The sequence below is a fragment of the Schistocerca piceifrons genome, chromosome 9 (genome assembly GCF_021461385.2).
Source record: "Schistocerca piceifrons isolate TAMUIC-IGC-003096 chromosome 9, iqSchPice1.1, whole genome shotgun sequence".
NCBI classification, from domain to species: Eukaryota; Metazoa; Arthropoda; class Insecta; order Orthoptera; family Acrididae; genus Schistocerca; species Schistocerca piceifrons.
The window spans coordinates 106,055,883-106,078,805 of record NC_060146.1 but is presented as its reverse complement, the minus strand read 5'-3'; the positions used below and the strand labels follow the sequence as shown (position 1 = coordinate 106,078,805).

Sequence of the window (22,923 nt, the reverse complement as noted above, 5' to 3'; positions counted from 1 at the left end):
GTCTGCACGTCGACCAACTGACTCTGTGGTTGTTACATAAAACAAACAGTTAGACACATATTACCGCCGTCAGTGGTGGAGAGTTAGATGACCGTCTGAAACTTCTACAGCACATGCAGCACTCGAACACAAACAGTGTGTTTTATTAAGGGGGTGAATAACGTTTTCTCTGGTAAGCCCGTTTTCTTACCGCTTCTCACTCTGTCAGTCCTGTAGCCAAGGCCTTCATATAGTTAATCAGCAAAGCACCTTCCACCATGAACTGGTCGGGTGACATCGTGGCTTTGGGGTGCCCACAGGACGATGACAGCCATCTGCTTCGTCTGCAACCTGCCCATCCTGAGCCACCAGGTGGGGCTCGTCTGGCAGGGTGGCAATGGCTGGGACGACCTCGTCCGGGAGCAGGTATGTGTTTTGTCGAGCTTAGCATACTCCCCCATGCCCAATATGTAAATACTGCCCTTCCCTAACATAACCTATCCTAATTCAACGAAATATAATCTAATCTAACGTAACAGAACCTAACATAATCTAATGTAACCTAACTTAAACCACCCTAATCCAACATAATCTAACATAACCTAACAGATCCAAATCTAACATAAACTATCCCAACCTAACTTAAACTATTTAATATACTGGGTGATCAAAAAGTCAGTATAAATTTGAAAAATTAATAAACCACGGAATAATGTAGATAGAGAGATAAAAATTGACGGAATGACATGGGGTTTTATTAGAACCAAAATGCAGGATGGCGCACCACCCCATATTGCTAGAGGCGTGAAAGATCTCTTGCGCGTGTCGTTTGGTGATGATCGTGTGCTCAGCAGCCACATTCGTCATGCTTGGCTTCCCAGGTCCCCAGACCTCAGTCTGTGCGATTATTGTCTTTGGGGTTACCTGAAGTCGCAAATGTATCGTGATCGACCGACATCTCTAGGGATGCTGAAAGACAACATCCGACGCCAATGCCTCACCATCGCTCCTGACTCGCTTTACAGTGCTGTTCACAACATTATTCCTCGACTACAGCTATTGCTTAGGAATGATGGTGGACATATTGAGCATTTCCTATAAAGAACGTCATCTTTGCTTTGTCTTACTTTGTTATGCTAATTATTGCTATTCTGATCAGATGAAGCACCATCTGTCGGACATTTTTTGAACTTTTGTATTTTTTAGGTTCTAATAAAACCCCATGTCATTCCAAGCATGTGTGTCAATTTGTACCTCTGTCTACATTATTCCGTGATTTATTCAGTTTTCAAATTTATACTGACTTTTGGTCACCAGGTATTTTGAAGCATACTCAACGTGAATATCGCTTCTAAGAGCAAATGGTTAACTGTGATCAGCAGCTGTTGAGAACTAGATGTTGCATCAATATGGCTAACAATTTAACTTTGGATAGTGATTCCTAAGTGACAGGAAATTTCCAAATTTCAGATTATATTAATGATTTTCAAACACAATTTTCATTAATAGCGTCTGCTGTCAGCAAAATATATTTGTAAATGAGCTTAAACTCATGTGGAACGACCATTTAACTGGTTGAATTATTTAATTAATAAACATGTTCAATGACTCTCCAATATTTTGGAGTCAGTGCCATGTAGCATATAGTAAATGGTAACATTTTGCCCTTTAAATGTCCGTTTATTATCTTTGTGAAATTGTTGTACGAAATGCCAAAAGTGTTATTATTTAGTAAAAATATTGAGATTTATATTAATTATTTTTGGTATATTGGAATGGTAGAGGTTTGTGACTAACTTAAAAACTTATAAAGTAATACCTGTGTTCCGTTTCAATCACTTTCACTCCTGAGTAACTATTTACCTAGAATTGATAAGTTATCTGAATCTTATTTTGCACACGAAATTAATCAAATGTTTATTCCCACCTATTTAAAAATATAAGAACATCATACATATATCGAAGCAAAGTCTTTTACAAATTCACTATTATTAATTTAAGAATAAATTATTTTCAGTTTTATGAACAAAAGCAAGAATAAATAAATTATTAAGGAGGAAAGTGGTGCATTTGTGTGTGTGTGTGTGTGTGTGTGTGTGTTTGTGTGTGATCCTACATTACTCTGAAGTTTCTGTATCATTGTGGACATAAAGATGAATCGTTTGACATAACATAAATGTATAGAGGATTCTTTGTGAGACATTCCATATGGTTGTGGAGATATCTGTTTGACTGGCGTGAAAATAAATGACACTTGCTCCCTCCCCAATGAGGACATCTGGGAGGGTCTTACCCCAACAGTAGATTTCTGCATTTAGTTAGTCGTGTGTCTAATTTCTATAGACGATACGCAACAGGTCTTGAACAGAGACTCAAATACCGGCATTCATCTACGTGCAGATGCTCGTGAAAAAATTAGAGCAGTATTCATAACAAATGTACAGGTTTTGAAGCAGGTTATTACATGCGTACAGTGATGAGCCAAAACGTAGTGACCACTGTTCACCGCGAGATCTATGCCTCCTGCTGGCGTTGCAGCCACATTACACAGTAACAAAAGTGAACAAGGTGGAGAAGGGACGAATGTGGAATGATTGTAGATACCAAAACATACGAAAAGAGGGAAATCCAATGACATTACCGACTTGACTTCATCTTAGGAATCAAGTCGAAGTCACAACTGCTTAACCATCCGATGACTTAAGCCGAGGAATCTGCACCCTACAGGGTAACATAACTGTCGGAGCCTCTGATCCAGACCCTCCACTCTACTTTGTGCCAAAGGACCACCGCCTAGTCTAACAATGATGCTACAGATGGTTAGTCCCACCTTCATCTCGTAAGCAAGGCGGCAGTCTCTACCACTTGAGTAGCTGCTTGAAACCAGAAAGAATCTCTTCTAATTCAAAGTGACACATATCGTTAGTACTGACATAAGCTACCACCTGAAATTGGCTGCATCCTATGCTCTTCATGGCATCTGGAACAACCTTTACACATCTGGAATGACTCCTCTCAGTATGCACCCAGACTACACATGGATTCCTGCATCTGGCACAACGATATTGTCAGAGACAGATAGTGTCAGAAACCTATACGTGGACGTCCTCCAACCAATTGCCCCCCCCCCCCTCCAACACTGTCCCCAGAAAATCTTTCGCTGCCAGCCACACCTTAGCGTAATCTCCCGCTCCCCAACATGTTAGTTGTTAATCACACTGCAACCAGTATCTGGGGTGGCGGCTGTAGTCGACCGACCTGAGGTCACGTGGGAAGTGTTGGACATCCATTGGATCCCAATGTCCGGCTTCCCAGACTGATCCCCATTAGCAGCAGCCTCAAGCCGTGTGAGTGACACCACCTGGAGCTGCGACCACAGCATTACCAACCCACAGTTTCAATCCATACTAGGTACAACGGAACTATACTCTAGACACTACCTGTTTGAAAGTTAAAATATATGAACGAACTGTGTACTCGCATTATCTGCTGCAGGACGCAAGGTGCTGAGTCACCGACGGTCTAACCAACACTCAGTTGCTCTAACCAAAACAAACAAACGCCTGTACGATACAAGGGTGGACAATACAAGCGGAGCTACTTCACACTACACTGCTTCTGAAATGCAAGACTGTCTCTAGCAAGCGCTCAAACGTGGAAGAAATTTGAAAAGTGAACTAGTAACCACACAGATAACAGGAAATTAGCCGCTCGTATCTGAAGCTCGTGAAAATGTAATAAACGCTTTATCTACAAGACACTACATCACTGGCGAGATAACCAACACAAGCTCGGAATAGGAAAGGATGGGGAAAGAAATAGATTGTAATATTCAAAGGGACCGTCCCAGCATTTGCCTGGAGCGATACAGAAAAGTGACGGAAAACCTAATTCCGGCCGACCGGATGGGGATTTGAACTGATGTCCTCGAATGTGCTAACCACTGTGTCAGCTGACTGGGTATAAGGAGGCCCAGATATTACACTGATAGAAGTGGCCAATGTCGCACTGTGAACACCTTGGCAACCAGCTAACAAATCCATCTCCAGTATTTCCATGCATGTGGGATATGTTGAATAAAATTTCATCATTACCTGAGCTTATTCTAAGTATTTTCATTGGAGAGAAAAGTCATTTCTACAGGTGAAGAAAGACGTAAGTTCATGATGGCTGTTGGCTGTGTTTAACATTAATGTAGCCCTTCAGATCACAACGTAGCATAGCTAAATTACGCTATGTGATCAAAAGTATCCGGACACCTGGCTGAAAATGACTTACAAGTTCGTAGCGTCCTCCATCGGTAATGCCGGAACTCAGTATGGTGTTGGTCCACCTTTAGCCTTGATGACAGCTTCCACTCTCGCAGGCATACCTACGAATAGGTGCTGGAAGGTTTCTTGGGGAATAGCAGCCCATTCCTCACGGAGTGCTGCACTGAGGAGAGGTATTGATGTCGATCGGGGAGGCCAAGGTGTTCTATAGGTTTCAGGTCAGGACTCCGTGCAGGCCAGTTCATTACAGGGATGTTATTGTCGTGTAACCACTCCGTCACAGGCCGTGCATTATGAAAAGCTGCTCGGTCGTGTCGAAAGATGCAGTCGCCATCCCCGAATTGCCCTTTAACAGTGGGAAGCAAAAAGGTGCTTAAAACATCAATGGAGGCCGGTGCTGTAATAGTGAAACGCAAAACAACAGGGGGTGCAAGCCCTTTGCATGAAAAACACGACCACACCATAACACAACAGTCTCCGAAATTTAATGTTGACACTACACACGTTCACTGGGCATTCGCCATACCCACACCCTGTCATCGGATCGCCATATTGCGTACCGTGATTCGTCACTCCACGCGACGTTTTTCCACTGTTCAATCGCCCAGTGTTAATCTCCTTACACCAAGTGAGGCGTTATTTGACATTTACTGGCGTGATGTGTGGCTTATGAGCAGCTGCTCGACCATGAAATCCAAGTTCTCTCATCTCCAGTCTGTCATAGTACTTGCAATTCATACTGATGCAGTTTCGAGTTCCTGTGTGATGGTCTGGATAAATATATGCCTATTACACTTTACGACCCTCTTCAACTGTCGGCGCTCTCTGTCAGTCAACAGACGAGGTCGGCCTGTACGCTTTTGTGCTGTACGTGTCCCTTCACGTTTCCATTTCACAATCACATCGGAAACACTGTACCTAGGGATGTTTAGGAGTGTGTAAATCTGGCGTACGATGTGTGACACAATGACACCCAGTCATCTGACCAAGTTCGAAGTACCTCAAATCTGCGGAGCGCCCCATTCTGTTCTCTCACGATGTGTAATGCCTGCTGAGGTCACTGATATGGAGTACCTGGTTGTAGGAGGCAGCAAAAGGCACCTAATATGAAAAACGTATGTTTTTGGGATGTCCGGATACTTTGGATCACACAGTGTACATTCACATGCAGTCTGCCTCCATCTCTCTGTCTTTGGAAAGGTCGAATCATTGGCATGAGGAACATATCGACAGGTCACACAGACGAATGGTGACGAAATGGAATCAGGACTACAGTGTGACAAGAAGGGTAGGCACAGGCCTTCCAGAAGGACTACATGATGATCGGCTTGCTGGGAGGAATACTCGGATGACAACGTTTAATCCGGGCAGAGGTTACAGGCTGGATGCCACCGCGAACTTTTGCACATTCAGTTACGGTCTAGGGCAGTCTTGCTACCTTTATCGCTGACATCACTACACAAGACTAATGTAAAATATGGGGCCAGAGAGAGCTGGCCCGTTGATGGGTATTCTTTGGTTCACAGTGATGAGTATCTTTTCTGATTATGGATGCCTGATCGACGTCAGCGTGGTTACAGATGACCTGATGAAAGATCAAAGCCAGCAGCGATTATCGAGACCCATAACTCTCCATCCTCGAACACTGATTTGGTATATCTTTAAGGAGAGCCGAATACTCGCTAGTACAACAAACTTGCAGTCTTCATGAATTGACACGAGCTTATCAAAATATTGCTCAACGTGTCATTCGGAAGTCGTTTGCTTCTGTGCTACCATGGCTATACCATTGTATTGCTTCCAATAGGGGTCACACTTCATACTGATGTTGGTTAAAGACAACAGTTCCGAACGTTTAACAATTTAACACCTCTTACGTGAAGAATATTTCGACAATGTTTGATAAATACAGGACTTACGGGTCATGGTGTGACACTTTCCATTTCTCTCAGTGCACAGCTTCATCAAAACAATTTTTTTGGGAACGATCAGTTTGTCTGACTGCTTTGATGTCGTCTGCCATGAATCTCTCTCCTGTGCTAACCTCTTCATCTAGTAGTAGCACTTACACCCTACATCTTCAATTATTTGTAGTGTGTATTCCAGTCTTGTACTACACTTTTTGACCTCTACAGCTACCGAAAGCACCACGAAATTTATTTACTGCTTCGTGTATCAAAACATGTTCTGTCATCCTTCTTGCTTTCAGTGGTTTTCGTATGTTACTTTCTAGGCGATTTCGCAAAGAACCTACTTATCTCTTAATTTACATGTCCATCTACTTTTCAACGTTCTTCTGCAGCACCATATCTAAAATGCTTCAATTTTTTCCGTAGTGGTTTTCCCACTTCCCATGATTCGCTACTATACACTGCTGTGCGTACATTCTCACTTATTTTTTTCCCAAATTAAGGCCTATGTTTGAAACTAGTAGACTTCTCTTTGCCAGGAATGTCCTCTTTGCACAAACTAGTCTGCTTTCTTTGTCGTCCTATCTTCGTCCCTCAAGATTTATTTTGCCTCCAATACAGAAGAATTCCTTAACTTCGACTACTTCGTGATTACCAATTTTGATGTTAAGTTTCTCTCTATTCTCATTTGTGCTACTTCTCATTTCGTTGGTGTTTTTCCGGTTTACTCTCAGCCTCTGTTCTGTACTCATTAGACTGTTCATTACATTCAACTCGTCCGGTAATACTTCTCTACTTTCACTGAAGAGAGCCATGTTATCAGCGTATCATACCATTTATATCCTTTCATTCTGAATTTTAATCTCACTCTTGAACCTTTATTTAATTTACATTATTGCTTTATCAATGTGTAGATATGACAGTAGGGGTGAAAAATTACGTCCCTCTCTTATACCCTTTTTATGCGAGCACTTCGTATTTGGTCTTCAACTCCTATTGTTCGTTCTAGGTTCGTGTATACTTGTATATTATTCGTTATTCCCTACAGTTTACCGCCATTTGTCTTAGAAATTTGAACATATTTCACCCTTTTACATTGGAAAAATTTTTTTTTTTAAATCGACAAATCGTATGAACGCCTCTTGGGTTTTGGTAAGACTTACGTGCACACAAAAGGTGTGTACGACTTTGCACTAGGAGTTTGATTCCGTCAGTTGATTATCCGACGTGCTGGAGGTCGTGGTGTTTTGTTGTTCACTAATGAGACCCCTTTCAACTCTGACGGTAATTTCATGAGCTGAAATAGCAGTATATGGAGTGCTCTAATTCATAAGACGAGATTGTGTCAGATAACCGGCCACGATTACCTCACAAGTTGTGGACTGGAATAATTGTACAGTCCTAGAAAATTGGAGCTTATTTGCTTCCATCCTGTTTGAATGATGGACCTCATGTGGTATTTATTCGGGATATTCTGGCATGTTATTGGTGACGGTATCATGGTGCCGTATACCATTTGGATGTTAATGCCTGTGAGCATCAGAACGACTCATACGTATGACGTTGGAATGAAAAAAGGTGGAGGAGAGGAAGCCCTGTTCCATATCGCTACGGAAAACCCCTGAAAAATAGCCGGTATACAGATACGAAGTTTGACACATTGGATGGAAATAGAGCTTATATCACTTTCCTTGAATACGAAAAATAAGCTAGAAATCTCACTGGTGTGTACCGCAAGTTAAGATACAAATAGCTCTTGCTACTGTAGTGTATACGCACAATAAGTGAAATGTGGTTCTTGCTATCCGTGTTACAAATTTTAACCCTTAGATTTGGTAAACGCAGAGTGCCTGTTGGGTAAAATACCGTATTATTCACACGTGATTTTGGAGTTGTAGCGATTGTTATGCAGAACAAAGATGAAAAAGTGATTCTAAAGAAAGTTATGTTCCAGTTTCTTTCCCATGTAAGCCCTGTATAAGGTTGTGTACAATTTCTTATGACCTCATCAAAGACTGGGTTTTGAAACATTAGTATCCCCTGGAGTGAAGCTCTTGTGGTGTCCTGCGTGTAGGGTATGTGTAGGCCCCGTTTCCTTCCCTATCTCGAACCAACCACGGCATGTGCTAAGTCTTGTATGTAGTTGGAGAAGAAACCTCAGCTTTTCTCGCTGCTTGTAGTACGTTGTACGCGTGTTTCTGGTGGCGGCAGGTGGAGGAGTCGACGCTGCGTCAGCGGCTTGGCGCGGGGCGGCGCGACTCGGCGGCGCAGATCACGTCGGTGTCGCCGCCCACCGAGACGCAGGAGACGTCGCCGCCCACGACGGCGGGCCGGCGCCGGCGCTCCTCACTGGCCCAGCTGACCGACATCTTGCGCGAGTGGGGCGGCGGCAGCTCGCACGGATCCCGCTCGCTGAGAGGCTCCAGCCACAAGGACCCACTCACCAGGTGGCCGGCCCCCACTCTGACTGTCCAACTGCTCAACTTGCCACCACCCTCCACATTCCTCTTGTCTTATTCCCTGAATGAGAAGGATGGTTCCAACTAGCGCAGCATCACGACTCCATCCACCACGACCCGCTCACCAGGTTCCCACCCAGTTTGCCTGCCCAATCCCTCAACTCAATGCTGATCCTACCACATTCGTCTTGTGTTACACTCACCCTGGGTAAGTGGGATGGTTACAGTCAGCTCAGCTACGTGGCTCCAGTCACAAGGACCTACTCACCATGACGCCCCCCCCCCCCCCCACTCTGAGTGCACAACTCCTCAACTCACCACCAGTCTTATCACATTCCTCCTGTCTTACTCCCATCCTGAATGACGGGGGTGGTTACAGCGGGTGCAGCTGTATGACTATATCCACAACAACACACCCACCTGGTTCCCACGCAGTCTGCCTGCCCAACACCTCCACTCACCACTAGTCTTATCACATTCCTCTCGTCTTACACCCATCCTGAGAGACTGGGGTGGTTACAGCTAGTAAAGCTGTATGACTCCATCCACAACAACCCACCCACCAGGTTCCCACCCACTCTGCCTACTCAAAACATCACCGATCCTATCACATTCCTCTTGGATAAGTGGGGTGGCTACACCCAGCTCAGCTACATGGCTCCTGTCACAAGGTGCTGTTCACCAGGTGGCCCCTACTCTGACTGCAAAAAAATGTTCAAATATGTGTGAAATCTTGTGGGACTTAACTGCTAATGTCATCAGTCCCTACGCTTACACACTACTTAACCTAAATTATCCTAAGGACAAACACACACACTCATGCCTGAGGGAGGACTCGAACCTCCGCTGGGACCAGCTGCACAGTCCATGACCGCACCGCCTTAGACTGCTCGGCTAATCCTGCGCGGCCTCTGGCTGCAGTACTCCTCAACTCACCACCAGCCCTATAACATTCGCCTTACACTCATCCTGAATGAGAGGGGTGGCTGCAGTTAGCACACCTGCACAGCACCAGCCAATAGGACCCTCGCTCTGACTGCCAAACTCCTCTACTCTCCTTCACTCTCACCACATTCCCCTCCTCTTACACTAATTATTTGTGTGTAGGACGGTGGTATCCCACACAGCGAGGAATTCATCTCTCTATTATATTAACTCAGCTCCCATTTATGTCTTCTTCAGGAGTATCGGGTGCACATTCAGTTGCTCACTCTCTGGGCTCCAACCAAACCCTTTGAGTTCACAGGCTGCAACTTCTCCACTGTCGTCTCTTGTGCCCAGCTGGCGGGTCGAAAATTAATTTTCCACTTGTATCGAACACCATTTAATGGTGTAAATGTTTGATCTTAGAAGAGCTTGCTGATTTGTGATAATTTGTTTGAGTCTCAGTACAGAGTCAGGCATGCATCTGTCCTATGGTTGGAACTATTTCAAGAAGCGACGTTCCTGAATCCATGTAAAAATGTTTTTCTTTTTATAACTTCAGGAATGTTACGGATTTGCATCGGAATGTATGTAATTGTGCTACACTAGCAATGTGACAAAAATTTGCTTTGAATTAATTCCATTGACTTTACATTCCTGTATATGTTAATACCGGAATTCACGTAATTCTATAGCGCTTTTGTTCACATCTAATATAAAACCGATATTCAGGCTCAATGTGTGCTGTGTGATCTGAAGAATGAATATAGTCAAAAGTTTTAATTTTTGTATAAAATAGCTTTATCTTCTTAGCATATACATATGTTGTATCAGATCTGTTCCTTTGCAGCCTTTGAAATCAATGTGTTTCAATTTTTATAGCCCATTTCCTAACTTTTATCATCACTTTTGGGGAGTAAGCTATTGTCAGTATGTTTGTCTAACTCTTTTCTTCTGTTTGCATTTACCAAAGCATATTTTGCCGCGTCAACCCAGCAAAATCTGTCCCAAAATGTCGAACATGAAAAGTTTACTAAACTTCATTCTTGTCCCCGCAAACTCTGTTGACTATTGCTTCCAGGTGATCTGTCAATGTCATTGACGCCCATGTCAATACGAAATATTATGTCATAAGTCCTCAGCTAATGCACCATATTTTCTTGCGGTGTATACTTCCATGATATTGTCCAGATTCTGCTCAAATGCTCTGTTGTCACAAGTTCGGCTGTTCACACATAACATGGCCTTGATTCTTATGTGGACACTTCTCCTGTGGTTCACTGGTCCTGGGAATTTGAAACCTAGGAGTAGTTTTCTCTCACTGTATCCTTCTGCCTCCACTTATTCTTCTGTATCAACGTAATCTTGTACCTCGCCATGTCCTTCTGGCATGGCATATCCTTCTGTATCCTTTTTGCTTAACATATTCTTTCAGTTCCAGCTACACTTACACCCATCTCCACATCCCTGCAGCTAAAACGTAACCTTTCTGCTCGGTGTACGGTTCTCCAAAGGCATATCCTGCTGTATCCTTCTGCCTTAATATATCCTTCCAGCATGATGTATACATCAAGCTCTTCATTACCTCTCCAGTCCGATATTGCTCAAAGTATCCTTCCAGTTTGAAGTAGCTTTGTGGCTTTCAGGTCCTTCCAGCTAACAGAATCCTTTGGACACAAAGTATCTTTCTGGCTACAAGTGACTTCCTACCTCGAAATACCCTACAGCTCACATATCTTACTGTGTCAACGAAATTTTCCTGTGTAGTAGTAAGCTTCACGTACTGCATGTGGTTCATTAGCTCCTTGTGACTATGTGGTTCGACTCAAATGCACAACTCATTCAGTGGGGCTTGCAGTAGCTCTTAGCCTCGAAGGAAATGTTTATGTTATTTAAGATTAATTCCATACTGTGTACGTAACGCGATGTGACGTGGTGTTGGCACAGTCGGCGGGAGACGCTGGCGGACCTGGCCAAGTCGCTGCCCTGGGGGCGCTCCTCCACGACGACGTCGGCGCCGCCCCCGGAGACGCACACATCGTCAGGCTTCGGCTTCCGCAAGAGGCGAGAGTCCTCGGCGGACGCCACGCTCACTGGCCGCAAGCGCAGGGATTCCTCCGCCATCTCTGACCTCAGGTGAGACACACCGACTCATTCACCACTAAACCTCTCGTCAGAGTTCTTTTCTTTTAATCCATAATTTAGCTTCATACTTTCCCAAACACTCCTCCATCTGTTAACTATCCCGTTTCTTTCTCCTGCTATCCATTTTCTTCCCTACTTTTTGGAACTTTATGTTTTCGAAACCTTCCCATTCTTAATCTTGTTTTGTCTTCAATTCCTTGCTTATCTATACCACTTTCTTATAAGCATTCATGCAATTCCCTAAGCCAGTTGAGCTTTCCTTTTAATTTTACAAAATACTGTACAATTTTTCCTGTCAGTCTGCTATGGCATATTCTTCGGATGTGCCTACGGAACATTACAGGTCTTTCCCTAATCACACATGTAACTTTTTACACGACTGTACACCTCTGTGTTACTTCCCTATTTCAAGATTCTGTCCAGTTTACTAATATCCTCCTCAGAACCTACATTTAGTTTTTCCTCAGTCCTTCATTTTCTTTTCTTCGTATGAAAATTAAGGGTTCTGAGGCAGACAGAGCAATCTGGCGAATTTCTCTCTTATAACGATCAATACTTTTCCATTTCTTGACAATGAGTTTTATTGTAATATTTCGTTACGTGAAATGCTACGTCCATCTTTCGTAAACTTGCTGCGACAGCTTCTTTATTGCCTCAAATACATACCTGAATTTCTCTGCCCTTACATTTACATAGTTTTCGCTTAAGTACTATGATGCAGTAGTTTTCTAGTTACCTCCGTTTCCTTCGATGCAAGAAGCTGCCAAATAGCAGCAGACTTGCAAATCCAGTCTGGCAGGCCATTATCAAGAAAAGTGAATTCTTTTAATTGAGGATGCTGCTACATTTTCCTCTTTATGTTCCTTCCTCTCTGCTGCAATATTCTTCAGCGATCTTTTACCTCCCAATAATGGACATTCTACACAATATCCTTCATTTTTACGAGTAAAATCGTATAAATTCATAGTACAAATGGTTCTTCACTTTTTTTACCAAGTTGGATTCTGTTTCATCTACATCTGTCTTTTGTTTACACTTGACTAGGACATCCACCAATATCCATAACATGTAATTCATGTCATATTTTGGGTCTTCTAAGATTACGATATCCATAGTAAATTTAATACAATGTAACTTTTTGTCATTCATTTACATTTGTTTAGTGTCGTCTGTATTATGCTTTCTTACCAACAAATTAAATATGTATGGAAAAAGGAACAATCATTGAATGCAAAAGTCACATTTTCCATTAGAAAATTATTGAACTTGTAATCTCTGCTCTTTTTTGAGCCATATTGCTGTGATGTCCTTTTAGTTTAGATAATCACATAGTATAGTTTCCCAGAAATGAATATTGTTCGTTTCAATCAGCATGTCACTCATAGATGGGGATTAAAGTATGAATAAACCTTAAAAGAAAAACAGAAAATAACTTGATGATGAATTACCATAAATGTCTACATCTACATCTTAATCTCTCTCTTCATTAAATGATGGCTCATCTGACTGGATATACTTAACTGAAGGTGTCAGAATATTTCTTACAACGAATCAAATTCACGATTTTTAAAATTCGTTTACAAAATTTTCTGTTCAAAGGTTGTTAGAGAATATTAACAGTATTTTATTCTTCAGACTTACTTTTTTTAAATTTCCAAAATATATCTATTCTGTTCAGCAAATTCAGCAACGTGTTTTTCTTTGTTTTCAACAGCTGTTGATATTGCTTCAGCGCCACCCACTATAAATAGTTGTGCTCCTAAAATGTGGGAAACAGTAAAGAACATAACTCTTCAGTTTTATTTAACCCAGAACCTTCTTTTTTTTATATTTCTTTTATTCAGTTACCTTTTTCTAAATAATATTATGTAAGGTTACGATCAATGACATATAATTCCTTAAATGATTTTATTTTATATCAGCTTCCATATCGTTTTACCTATAGGAGTAATATTATGTTTAAACTAAGTGTGCTCCTTAATGTGGTACTATTCCTCACTTTATCTCCCAGGTCTAATTTCCAATTTCCTTACATAATTTCTCTGCCAGCTGTTGCAGCTATGTTCTCACCAACTGAAACTGTTAACTGTACATTCATCCTTTTCAGTTAAATCTGAAATTTTACTTTCTTCAAACCCATATTCCAAATATTTATGACCTCTTTAAGCAGTATATGCTGTTTTTATTCACCATAGAATGACTTAATGCCTTTAGCCTCTTACCTAAACTCTCCCTAATTTAGTACCTGGAAAACAATAAATGTTGCAAAGATGATGAATGTAAAAAGAAAATTTTTGTTCATCCAGTCACCTATTTCTTTACCATGTTTCTCTGATTCCCATAAAGTATATGGAAGTTTAATGTGCAAGTTTAATCAAAAACCATATTAAAAATGAAATACCTTTCAGATTGATGATGATGAAAGAGCTGAATTCATTTGTCAATATTTTCGTGCATCCCACATTTTCATTCTGACTATTGTTATGACCAGTCAGTTAGTCAACATCAGTACTCATCCATCTATAAAAATATCAAATTCAGTTCAACTTTTTTTAATACAACTTTTTGTTTTATTTTCATTTCTTCCCAGGTAATATTAATATATTTATCTAGTTTAAAGCATTACAGCACCTGAATATATTACTATTTGCATCATCATCATGATATATTTAACATATATTCAATGCAGTTCCTTTATGACATTTCTGTTCTTCTGCATCGGAATTTAAACATTAACTCGCATTTGCTCTGAGACTTTACTGAACCATTTGTAACTAAACAACCTTTATCTTCAACAAAAAGTATTTCATTTTAATTTAAATTGTGCATGAACAATATAAGGTTTTCATACATTCCTTTCTTAATGCAAATGTGTAATCTTCAAATGATTCAAGTATTCTGATACCTAGGACTTACACATGCAGTTTTTTCTCCCAAGTCAAAAGTTGACTTTGTAGTTTCTACTAGTTATGAGCCGAAGCCTCCTCAATCAGTACCAACACATGACTAAGTTCAAGATTTTATAGTGCTTGTGATTGCTGGGAATGATAAAACTACCAATTGTAATAGAACTAAAGAAACTGCAATGTAAGAGGTCAGGCAAAGTGATTTTATATCTGTATCAATGTTTAAAATCGAAACCTACTGATTTAAGTCACATGCAATACGGCTGATACAAATGAAGATGGGGAAATTATTTTCTCTGTAAAATAGAACATCTTTTTATTTAATTGCCTGTTTTAATACAGTTAGCCTTGCCATGTCATTAACAGAATACAGCATAAATAATGATAAGATACATAAAAAGAATCAAGTTAGAATTGCCTAGAGGATCCTTGAAAGATTGTAGGGAAATGATGTGGGAAATTGTTTTAGTTGTACCTTAGGTATGCAGCTGGCTACTTTCTTCAGCGATGGTCAGATGTTAATGATATTTGAGTTGGAATAAAATACAGTCTTTGAGAACAAGGAAAAATGTTGCAGGTGTTCCAATTGTGAGATATGAAAATGAATACGAAATTAAATTGGAGAAAGAAACACTTAATAATTCGACGATGGCAATCATCACACAAGTGTTGGAATGAGTGGTAAACAAAAGAATTTCAAAATTAATATTATGAATCACTAATTTCAATGCAATCAATTTGGTGCAGCTTACTTTACATTTGAAATGTCCCAAACAAACTGGAAGCATCATCAAATTGCTGACTGAACACTATCTCACCATGTTAAACTTCATAATATACTGTGCACATTGTGCACTTAAGGGTATAAATGGGAAGCAGGGTCTTTTTGACATATAACCTTAATTGAAAATGACTGATATCAGTGTCTTACAGACAGATTTTTGGTCTCTATGGTCATTACTGACACATGTGATAACATATAATTTCAAATCTATCACAACAGAGAACAATGTTTGCAATTATCTCATTGCCAATTGGACATTAAATCCATGTACCACATTGTGAAAATTATTGTAATTTAATGGCGTTCTTTGTATTTCTATTTCCATCTATGTTGCATGTCATATTTACATACTTTCAGTATATAACATGTTTTCGCATCTGATACACTGCTCAGTATGTTGTTTCAAGTCAAATTACATGTTTGCAACAAAGGTACTGCAGTTCATACTTGAGACTATGTACTTATTTACTGAATTAAAATGGATGTATTCGATGTAGATGCAATCAGTTAAGATGTAACGGCATGAAATATCAGTGAAAGCCATTCAGAAACGCTGAAATTGCAATGTTATGAGTGCATTGTGACAAATGAAAATCAATGTGAGACAAGGACTCGAGCCACCTTTTCCTGCTCTTCTTCAGCAGTCGCCTTAAGCATTAGGCTGCCCAAGCACTCCTCCAGGCCTGATTAAACCGTCTTTATCACTGATAATCCCATCTACACTTTCAAACACAACAGCCATAGGTACTATCACATGGTGGTGGGAGTAGTTCCACTGTGGAAATCTAAAATATGGGAATATCAATAGAAAGGAAAGTGTTTAGTGGAATGTATTAACTTGTCATTTCACACAGAGATCACTGAAATGGTGGAGGTGACAAATAATGTAAGGGAGGCTATCAGGGTTTAAATTATGGTCTTGCTCAAATCTTGATTTAGAACAACATAATCATTACAATGAATATTGTCTTCTATTTATCTCTGGTGACCACTGGATGACAAAACATCTCATGTAATTGTGATTAAAAGGATTATTCAGCGTCCTAAATGGAATACGAAATAAAGAGATCTAATACAAACAGGAAATACAGGGGAACTAGAGAGAATTTTTAAATGAGCTCATGTGATCCCTGCGTGATTGTCTTGTTATATCTATTATCAATCTAATGACATTATTTGAAGATGACGAAAAAAACTAGGTATTCTTGAGACTATGTCATTAAATTTTTTGTGTATTATACATAGACATATGTATGTGTAAGTAACCCTTACTCAGCATCATCTCACTCACTAATAGGTGAAAAAAGCCTTCATGGCTGTCACTAATCAATCAACAGACCCAGAATGTTTTTAGATATGAGATTAAAACAAATCATTTTCAGCTACTTTTGATGTCACACCCTTTCCATCACCACAATTACGAGTGCTAGGCATATGTGGCCCCCAGTGGTTTTTCAGGCACTAAGTGATACATGTGCCATATTTGGTTGAAACTGCTCTGCACACTAAAGACTTACATGTTCTGTGTCACCCATCTTGACATCTGCACTTCTGTATCTAACACTATGGGTGAATTGTCATCTTTCAACAATGGGTAGCAATATTTCTTGAAACTGATCCATGTGTTCCACAATTGAGTGTACATATCGCTTCTTTATAATCCCCACCCCAAAAAATTGTGATGCCAAGAGTGACATACTCATACAACACATTTTCCTAAGCAGTAAACCATATGTGTGCTGAGTTTGGTGGAATTTTCTCTATGGATTCCTCAGTTATATCACATATCACCCCCTTTCTTCTCCTACCCCGACCTTACTTCCTAGAAATACTAGTGGTGTGCTAGTCCCATAGTACTTCTTTACCATATAATAACTTCTATATGTAAAGAGTTTGGTTGAAATCACTCCCAGCATTCTGTAATTACCTACACTCCTATGGGTAAAAGCCACCAGAACTGTCATGATTCAGCCCAGCACTAAAAAAACTATGTAAATACACTAGTATATTTTTGATTTACTTTTAAACTCCGCTTTATCCATACATGCATATCTCTAGGAGTAAGCCAGTCAATAATAGAAAATTAGGGAGGAAAATTGAAGAGTTGCAAACTTTTGTATAGTGGCAGGAGATACTGATGTGAACACCATAATTAAAGTCCCCTCCCCTGTGGTATGAGTATGTATCTAGCGGGGGAGTGGGGCAAGGCGTTTAAAAGTCACTTTTTTATGTTTTTCTTGAATAACTCGTAAGCTGTTGCTTCACGCAAAAATGTTTCCCAGTACAAAATTAAACTACTGTACATCAAATTTCCTTCAAAGAAGTTTCTATTAATTTTTTCTGAAGGACTAACAGCATCCACACTACAGGGGATGGAAAAAACTGCACATTATTAATAAACAGTATTTTACTGGTGTAAAATTAATGTTTGTTTATTTACAAATCTGATAATTGTGTACCACGTCTAAGTGTAATAGGGCCTATTAAGGGTTAAATTTTTTTCTGGAGGTGTGAGTGAGTGGAGGGGGGCTGGTCGAGTGTAGAGGTGTGACTGTCCGTAGGTCGCTGGATTTTGTTTGTGCAATTCCCTGCTTTATAGGTCTACAAATTGAAATACAAGTGGGTGATTTCCCACTTTATTTGTTCAATTTGTCACAAAAAGCAAGTGGAGAATGTTTCACAAAGTTATGCCGACCTTCTGTAGCACCCCTTATCAATCACTGGCGTCGCAGTGCGCTGACGTACGTGTTAACATTACATGGAATATAGATACGAGTTATTAATAATAGTAGCGCCAAAACCCATGTGGGCAGGATCTTCGTCAATCTCTACACGCTGTTGTACACTGTTAGGGGGGAACCTGGTTCTTGGCCATCCTGTGCGGCAACTGTAGCGTGAAAGACAACATTCTTCGCCGCGAGCGCAGTCCACTTCTCATTTTGCAGACAGGCTGAACCTACCCAACGTTTTTTAAACAACTCTGTTAAATGAGTAGACAAGATAACTTGACTGAGTTAATCTTTACATAGTTGAATTATGTTCATTTTATTAAATGAGCACTTATATGCAGTTGTTAAGTGAGCTTTTGTGTAAAATATGTTCCTATAAACAAAAGCTGAGAAGCGTGTAATATGTAAATGTAATGATGTCAGCGAGCTTTCTAGTGTTGGTGGATGAGGTACTGGACTGGTAAACGTGGCACCTTGCTGCTGTCTGTCTTTGACAGTGCACTGTAAAGCTTTGTAATTGTAAAAAAGTGGCTTTTAAATGTCAAACATCTCACACTACGCTGACACGCCACTGGCGGAGGTTTTTAACATATTGTCCATGACACTCCACCCTACCATTCTACAATAATCAGCGATTTTTCGTCTGTTCGACTTTTTTGTTCTTCGTTGACTGGGCTAGAGTGCTACAGTTATTTTACCCCATAATAAAAGTATCAAGCGTGACTGAAATTGCTCCAGGAATTCCACAGTTATGCTTACAGGTCATAACTCTCCCCCTCATACCCCCAGACAGGGTTGTTAGGGGTGTCTTACCCCATTGGTAACCGCTTGCTGGCACTCGGCCATATGTGCACCAAGATTTGTTGGAATTATACCAGGCATTACAGAGCTAAGCTTGCATGTCACTATTTTCCCATTACCATGCGTGCCCCACAGGTAGGGGCGCTAGGGGTTATTACACCTACAGTAACCGTCTGCTGGTACCACGTCATATGGGAATAAGTTTAGTTGTAATTTCTGAAGGTGCTATGTGAAACATACATCTGTGTTAGTAAGATAATTCGAAAATGGATCGTAACAGAGCTGTTGGATGCCTGAGTAATAACTTACTTTCATCACTTGTCAGTGGGATGCTGTGGTAATGTTATCCTGGCCCACTCACGCACTACTCGACTTACTGCAGGTCTGACCTGGCGCGGCTGTGGTCCTCGCGGCGGGACTCGAGCGCGACATCCGGAGCAACCATCATCACTGCCAGGGACCCAGCTCAGCGGCGCGGCTCTGGGGAGTCGTCCAGGAGCGGTGGGCGCCGGGACTCTACCACTGTGATCGCCTCCTCTGGCTCGAGGAGGGGCTCTGGGGAGTCTGCGCGCTCAGGCATGTGGCTGTCCGTGTCCAGGAGAGGCTGCTGCATGAACCGTTGTCCGTCTCCTCTTTAATCTACTTTCACTATTGCGTGTTAAATTTCAACACAAAGCTCTGCCGAAGCTCCTATCCAGGCAAGTGACTCCCTCTCCATCCTCAGGCGAGCAGCTCTGCACCTCCCTTGGGGCGTTTTCACAGGAGTATTCTGAAGAAAATAGTTCCCTCCTCCTTTTCTGATCCTCATTCTCAATTTAACATATTCCCGTTCTATTTATCGTATTTTTCTATCAATTGTTTGCATCCCTATCTTTCTACTTGTCTTTCTCTTTCAACACCTTTGTCGTCCTTCCTATCCACATCGTTCTTCTTTTGCTACAGATGTTTCACAGTTTCACTGTATTGTTTTTCTTTCATTCATTTACTTTTCATTATTTGTGACTAGTTCGAGAGTCTCAGCTCAACCTCAGTTGTTCCTAATACTAAAAGCTTTTCATGATCTGCCCCATTTTCATTCAAGCAGGAGTTCACTTGTGGGTCCAAAGCTAATACAGATATTTTTTTTTAATTTAATGCAGTATCTGCTACAGGTCCACCGATAATATTGTGCTCGGAAAATAATGGAGACCTAGACACATCCTTCATCCACTCCATCCCTATGTAGTTCTGTTTCCTCTTTCATCTATCTCCTCCTACTCTTCCTGTCTCTTTTCAACTTTTTGTACTTTTCTTCTGCCTTCTGCTTCTGATTTTCCTACTTCATGGTCTTCTTCTTTGTAGTTGTCCGTCTTTTGACTGGTCTGATGCTTTCCTCTCTCTTTCCCTGTCCTCTGCTCATGTCGATGCAACCACGTCACCTGACACTTTGTCTACTGTCTTTGGAAAATTTCAGTCTTTGTCTGCTCCTGCATTTCTCCCAGTTACTACACCTTCTAGTGCCAAGCAAACAATTCCTGGACTCTGTATAAAATGTCCCACAAACGTATCCTTTTATCTCACATGGATTCTTCTCTAGACTTCTCTCTTCATCTATTCTTGTTAGCACTTGTGATTATGTACCTTACCTGTCAACTTATTTTTCAGCATTGAGTGATACCATCATTTTCTTCAAACACTTTTACTTCCCCAGTTAATCCTCACACCTCCTCTACTCCATATTCATCTATTGTGCTTCCCACTATTCAAGTGATTCTTCTTATGTTTTGTTAACTTTTGCGAGAACATAACTGCCTGCCCATGATTCACGCATTTCTGTTTATTGACTTGAAACTCCAATTGTTGCAATCAAAACACTGAATGATATTCTTACTGAGCGTTTTGACCATTATATGTGCATTAGTTGGAGTTATTTAAGCTGAGTCGAAGTGAATGATTTGCACTTATGACTTTTGTGTGTCACCAGTGACACTGTCTTTCACTTGTCACAGGCTGATTTTCGATTACATTTTAATAAAACTGTGTACACTTTGTAAATCAATCCACTTATAGTATTCTAATATATTAAGTATAAAGGTCAATAACTCTGGTTTCATTTGTTGTGTATTTCAACTGATGTTCGTAATAGCTATCGTAAATCTTAACTGAAAATATTCATACTGTATTCATTGAATTTATTTTTATTTGTGTCTTCTAGTCCGTTTTTGCTAAATCTAATGTTTTCAATAACCTGTTTTAAATATTGTAAAGGTTTGTCTGGTCTAAAAATTTTACAGTGGCATGTTATCTATTTCTGCAGACCTTTGTAAAATTCTATTAACCTATAATTCATTCTTGTATGCCTTTTCGAGATCTTCATCACCTAGTCTTCTCAACTTTACTACAAATTTTACTTTATCTACTAAAGAAGTTTTTAACACTTCTTCCTAGCACCACATTTTCTATATTTTCAGATTCTCTGGCCTATATTTTCCAATGTACTACTGTCCTTTAGACGCGCGAATTGTGAAGACAGCTCCTCATATATACAAAAAAGTGTCGTGTTAAGCCTTTGTGGTAATGAAATTGCATTAATCTTCTCGAAAGTTCTCTGAAGTCTCTGCTACTTTGAACATCTAGTGTAACTCGTGTAATGTTGCTGAAAATACGATTCATTTATATACGAGGCCAAGTAATGGATGAGTAAGAAAGTAACTGCAATTAACAAGATTTTTTAATGTCACGTTTTCTAATTTATTTATTTCTAGAATGACATTCCTTCATTGTGGCTTCTTTCAGCTGGATCTGTACCTTTGTTTTAGTGACAGGGAAGATACTCACCTTTTATAATGGCAGCGAACAGCAAATTCTTTCACCCGTTATACATGTTACATCCGTATACATGTGTACACATCATACCCATTAGATAAATGTATACACATTGCACTCATCATTATTTACAGTTTCTTTTCTCACAAATATTTATATGTCATAAACAAGTAATGGGCAGCATTAATAATTTAGTATCTTATAAATTATTTTAGAGAAAAATAGTTTTTAGAAGTAATTTGAATGTGTCAAGTAAGAGCTCCCTTTTCTTTTGAAAACTGTAAGCGAAACAGAGTGTTATACTTAACTGTATTGTGAGGACAGCAATTTTCCAATCTGGAGCATTATTTGTTTAACCTACTTGGCACAACTTGTGAATATGGTATCACCTGGCAGTTCTTTTGTATAGTTTTTGAGCCAGTTGGTGGGGGAGGGGGGATGGGTTGAAGAGAATGAATTAGAGAATATTATCTGCAAAGTAGGACTGAAAATTCCTTTCCTCTTAATGGAAAGAAAATTGTTTATACCATGCTGCTTTGATTGAGTTTGGTGTCTTGCAGACAATAGCCACTTGTTTGCAGTTTCAAGTTAGTTATATCTGACATTATAAAACAGTACATTTTGCACATATTTTCTGTGTTTAAAAATATGTTCTTAGCTCACAGTATTGAGTATACCATCATTTAACCTTTTCTTTTTCAGCGAATGATACCACACAATGATCAGCACCAGCTTATCACTTCTAGTATTGCTGTCAACTATGGAAAACTTTCTTCCGTTTTTAAACAGCTATTAAAAATAAGATTTATACAAGAGCAGGATACACAGATTTCTTGACTTTCACGTGCACTAATAATATAACCGCCTTTACTTTTACAGTTACACTATTATTTACGATATAAAATTATTATCTAATACAATCGTTATTTCTACAAGATGACAATTTGCTGTATGAACTCCTCATTTTCATCCAGTCAGCTGTGACAAATTGTTTTGGTTAATATAATGAAAGCATTTTTGTCTTTTGCAAATGACTCGAGTAGTTCACTAAACATCTACCTTTCGTAAATAATTTTAGGTAAATGACACATATTAGTGCTATTTCTTTACTTGCAGTGGTCTTTTACTCTCTGAAGTTGATTAGTATCTCTATGAAATCATCAGGTCATTCCCGACTCTCATTACTATTTTTTAATAAAACCAAAAGCTA

General features: G+C 40.1%; 1 protein-coding gene across 1 annotated transcript in view; it reads left to right on the top strand.

Moving 5' to 3' along the window:
• Window positions 1-22,923, top strand: part of LOC124716740 (serine/arginine repetitive matrix protein 1-like) — a 105,359-nt gene that overhangs the window by 3,547 nt on the left and 78,889 nt on the right. The window contains exons 2-5 of the mRNA XM_047243284.1: window positions 300-405; window positions 8,372-8,607; window positions 11,491-11,679; window positions 19,291-19,484. Of these exons, the coding sequence (XP_047099240.1) occupies window positions 300-405; window positions 8,372-8,607; window positions 11,491-11,679; window positions 19,291-19,484 (725 nt within the window). The remainder of the gene's footprint in view (window positions 1-299; window positions 406-8,371; window positions 8,608-11,490; window positions 11,680-19,290; window positions 19,485-22,923) is intronic.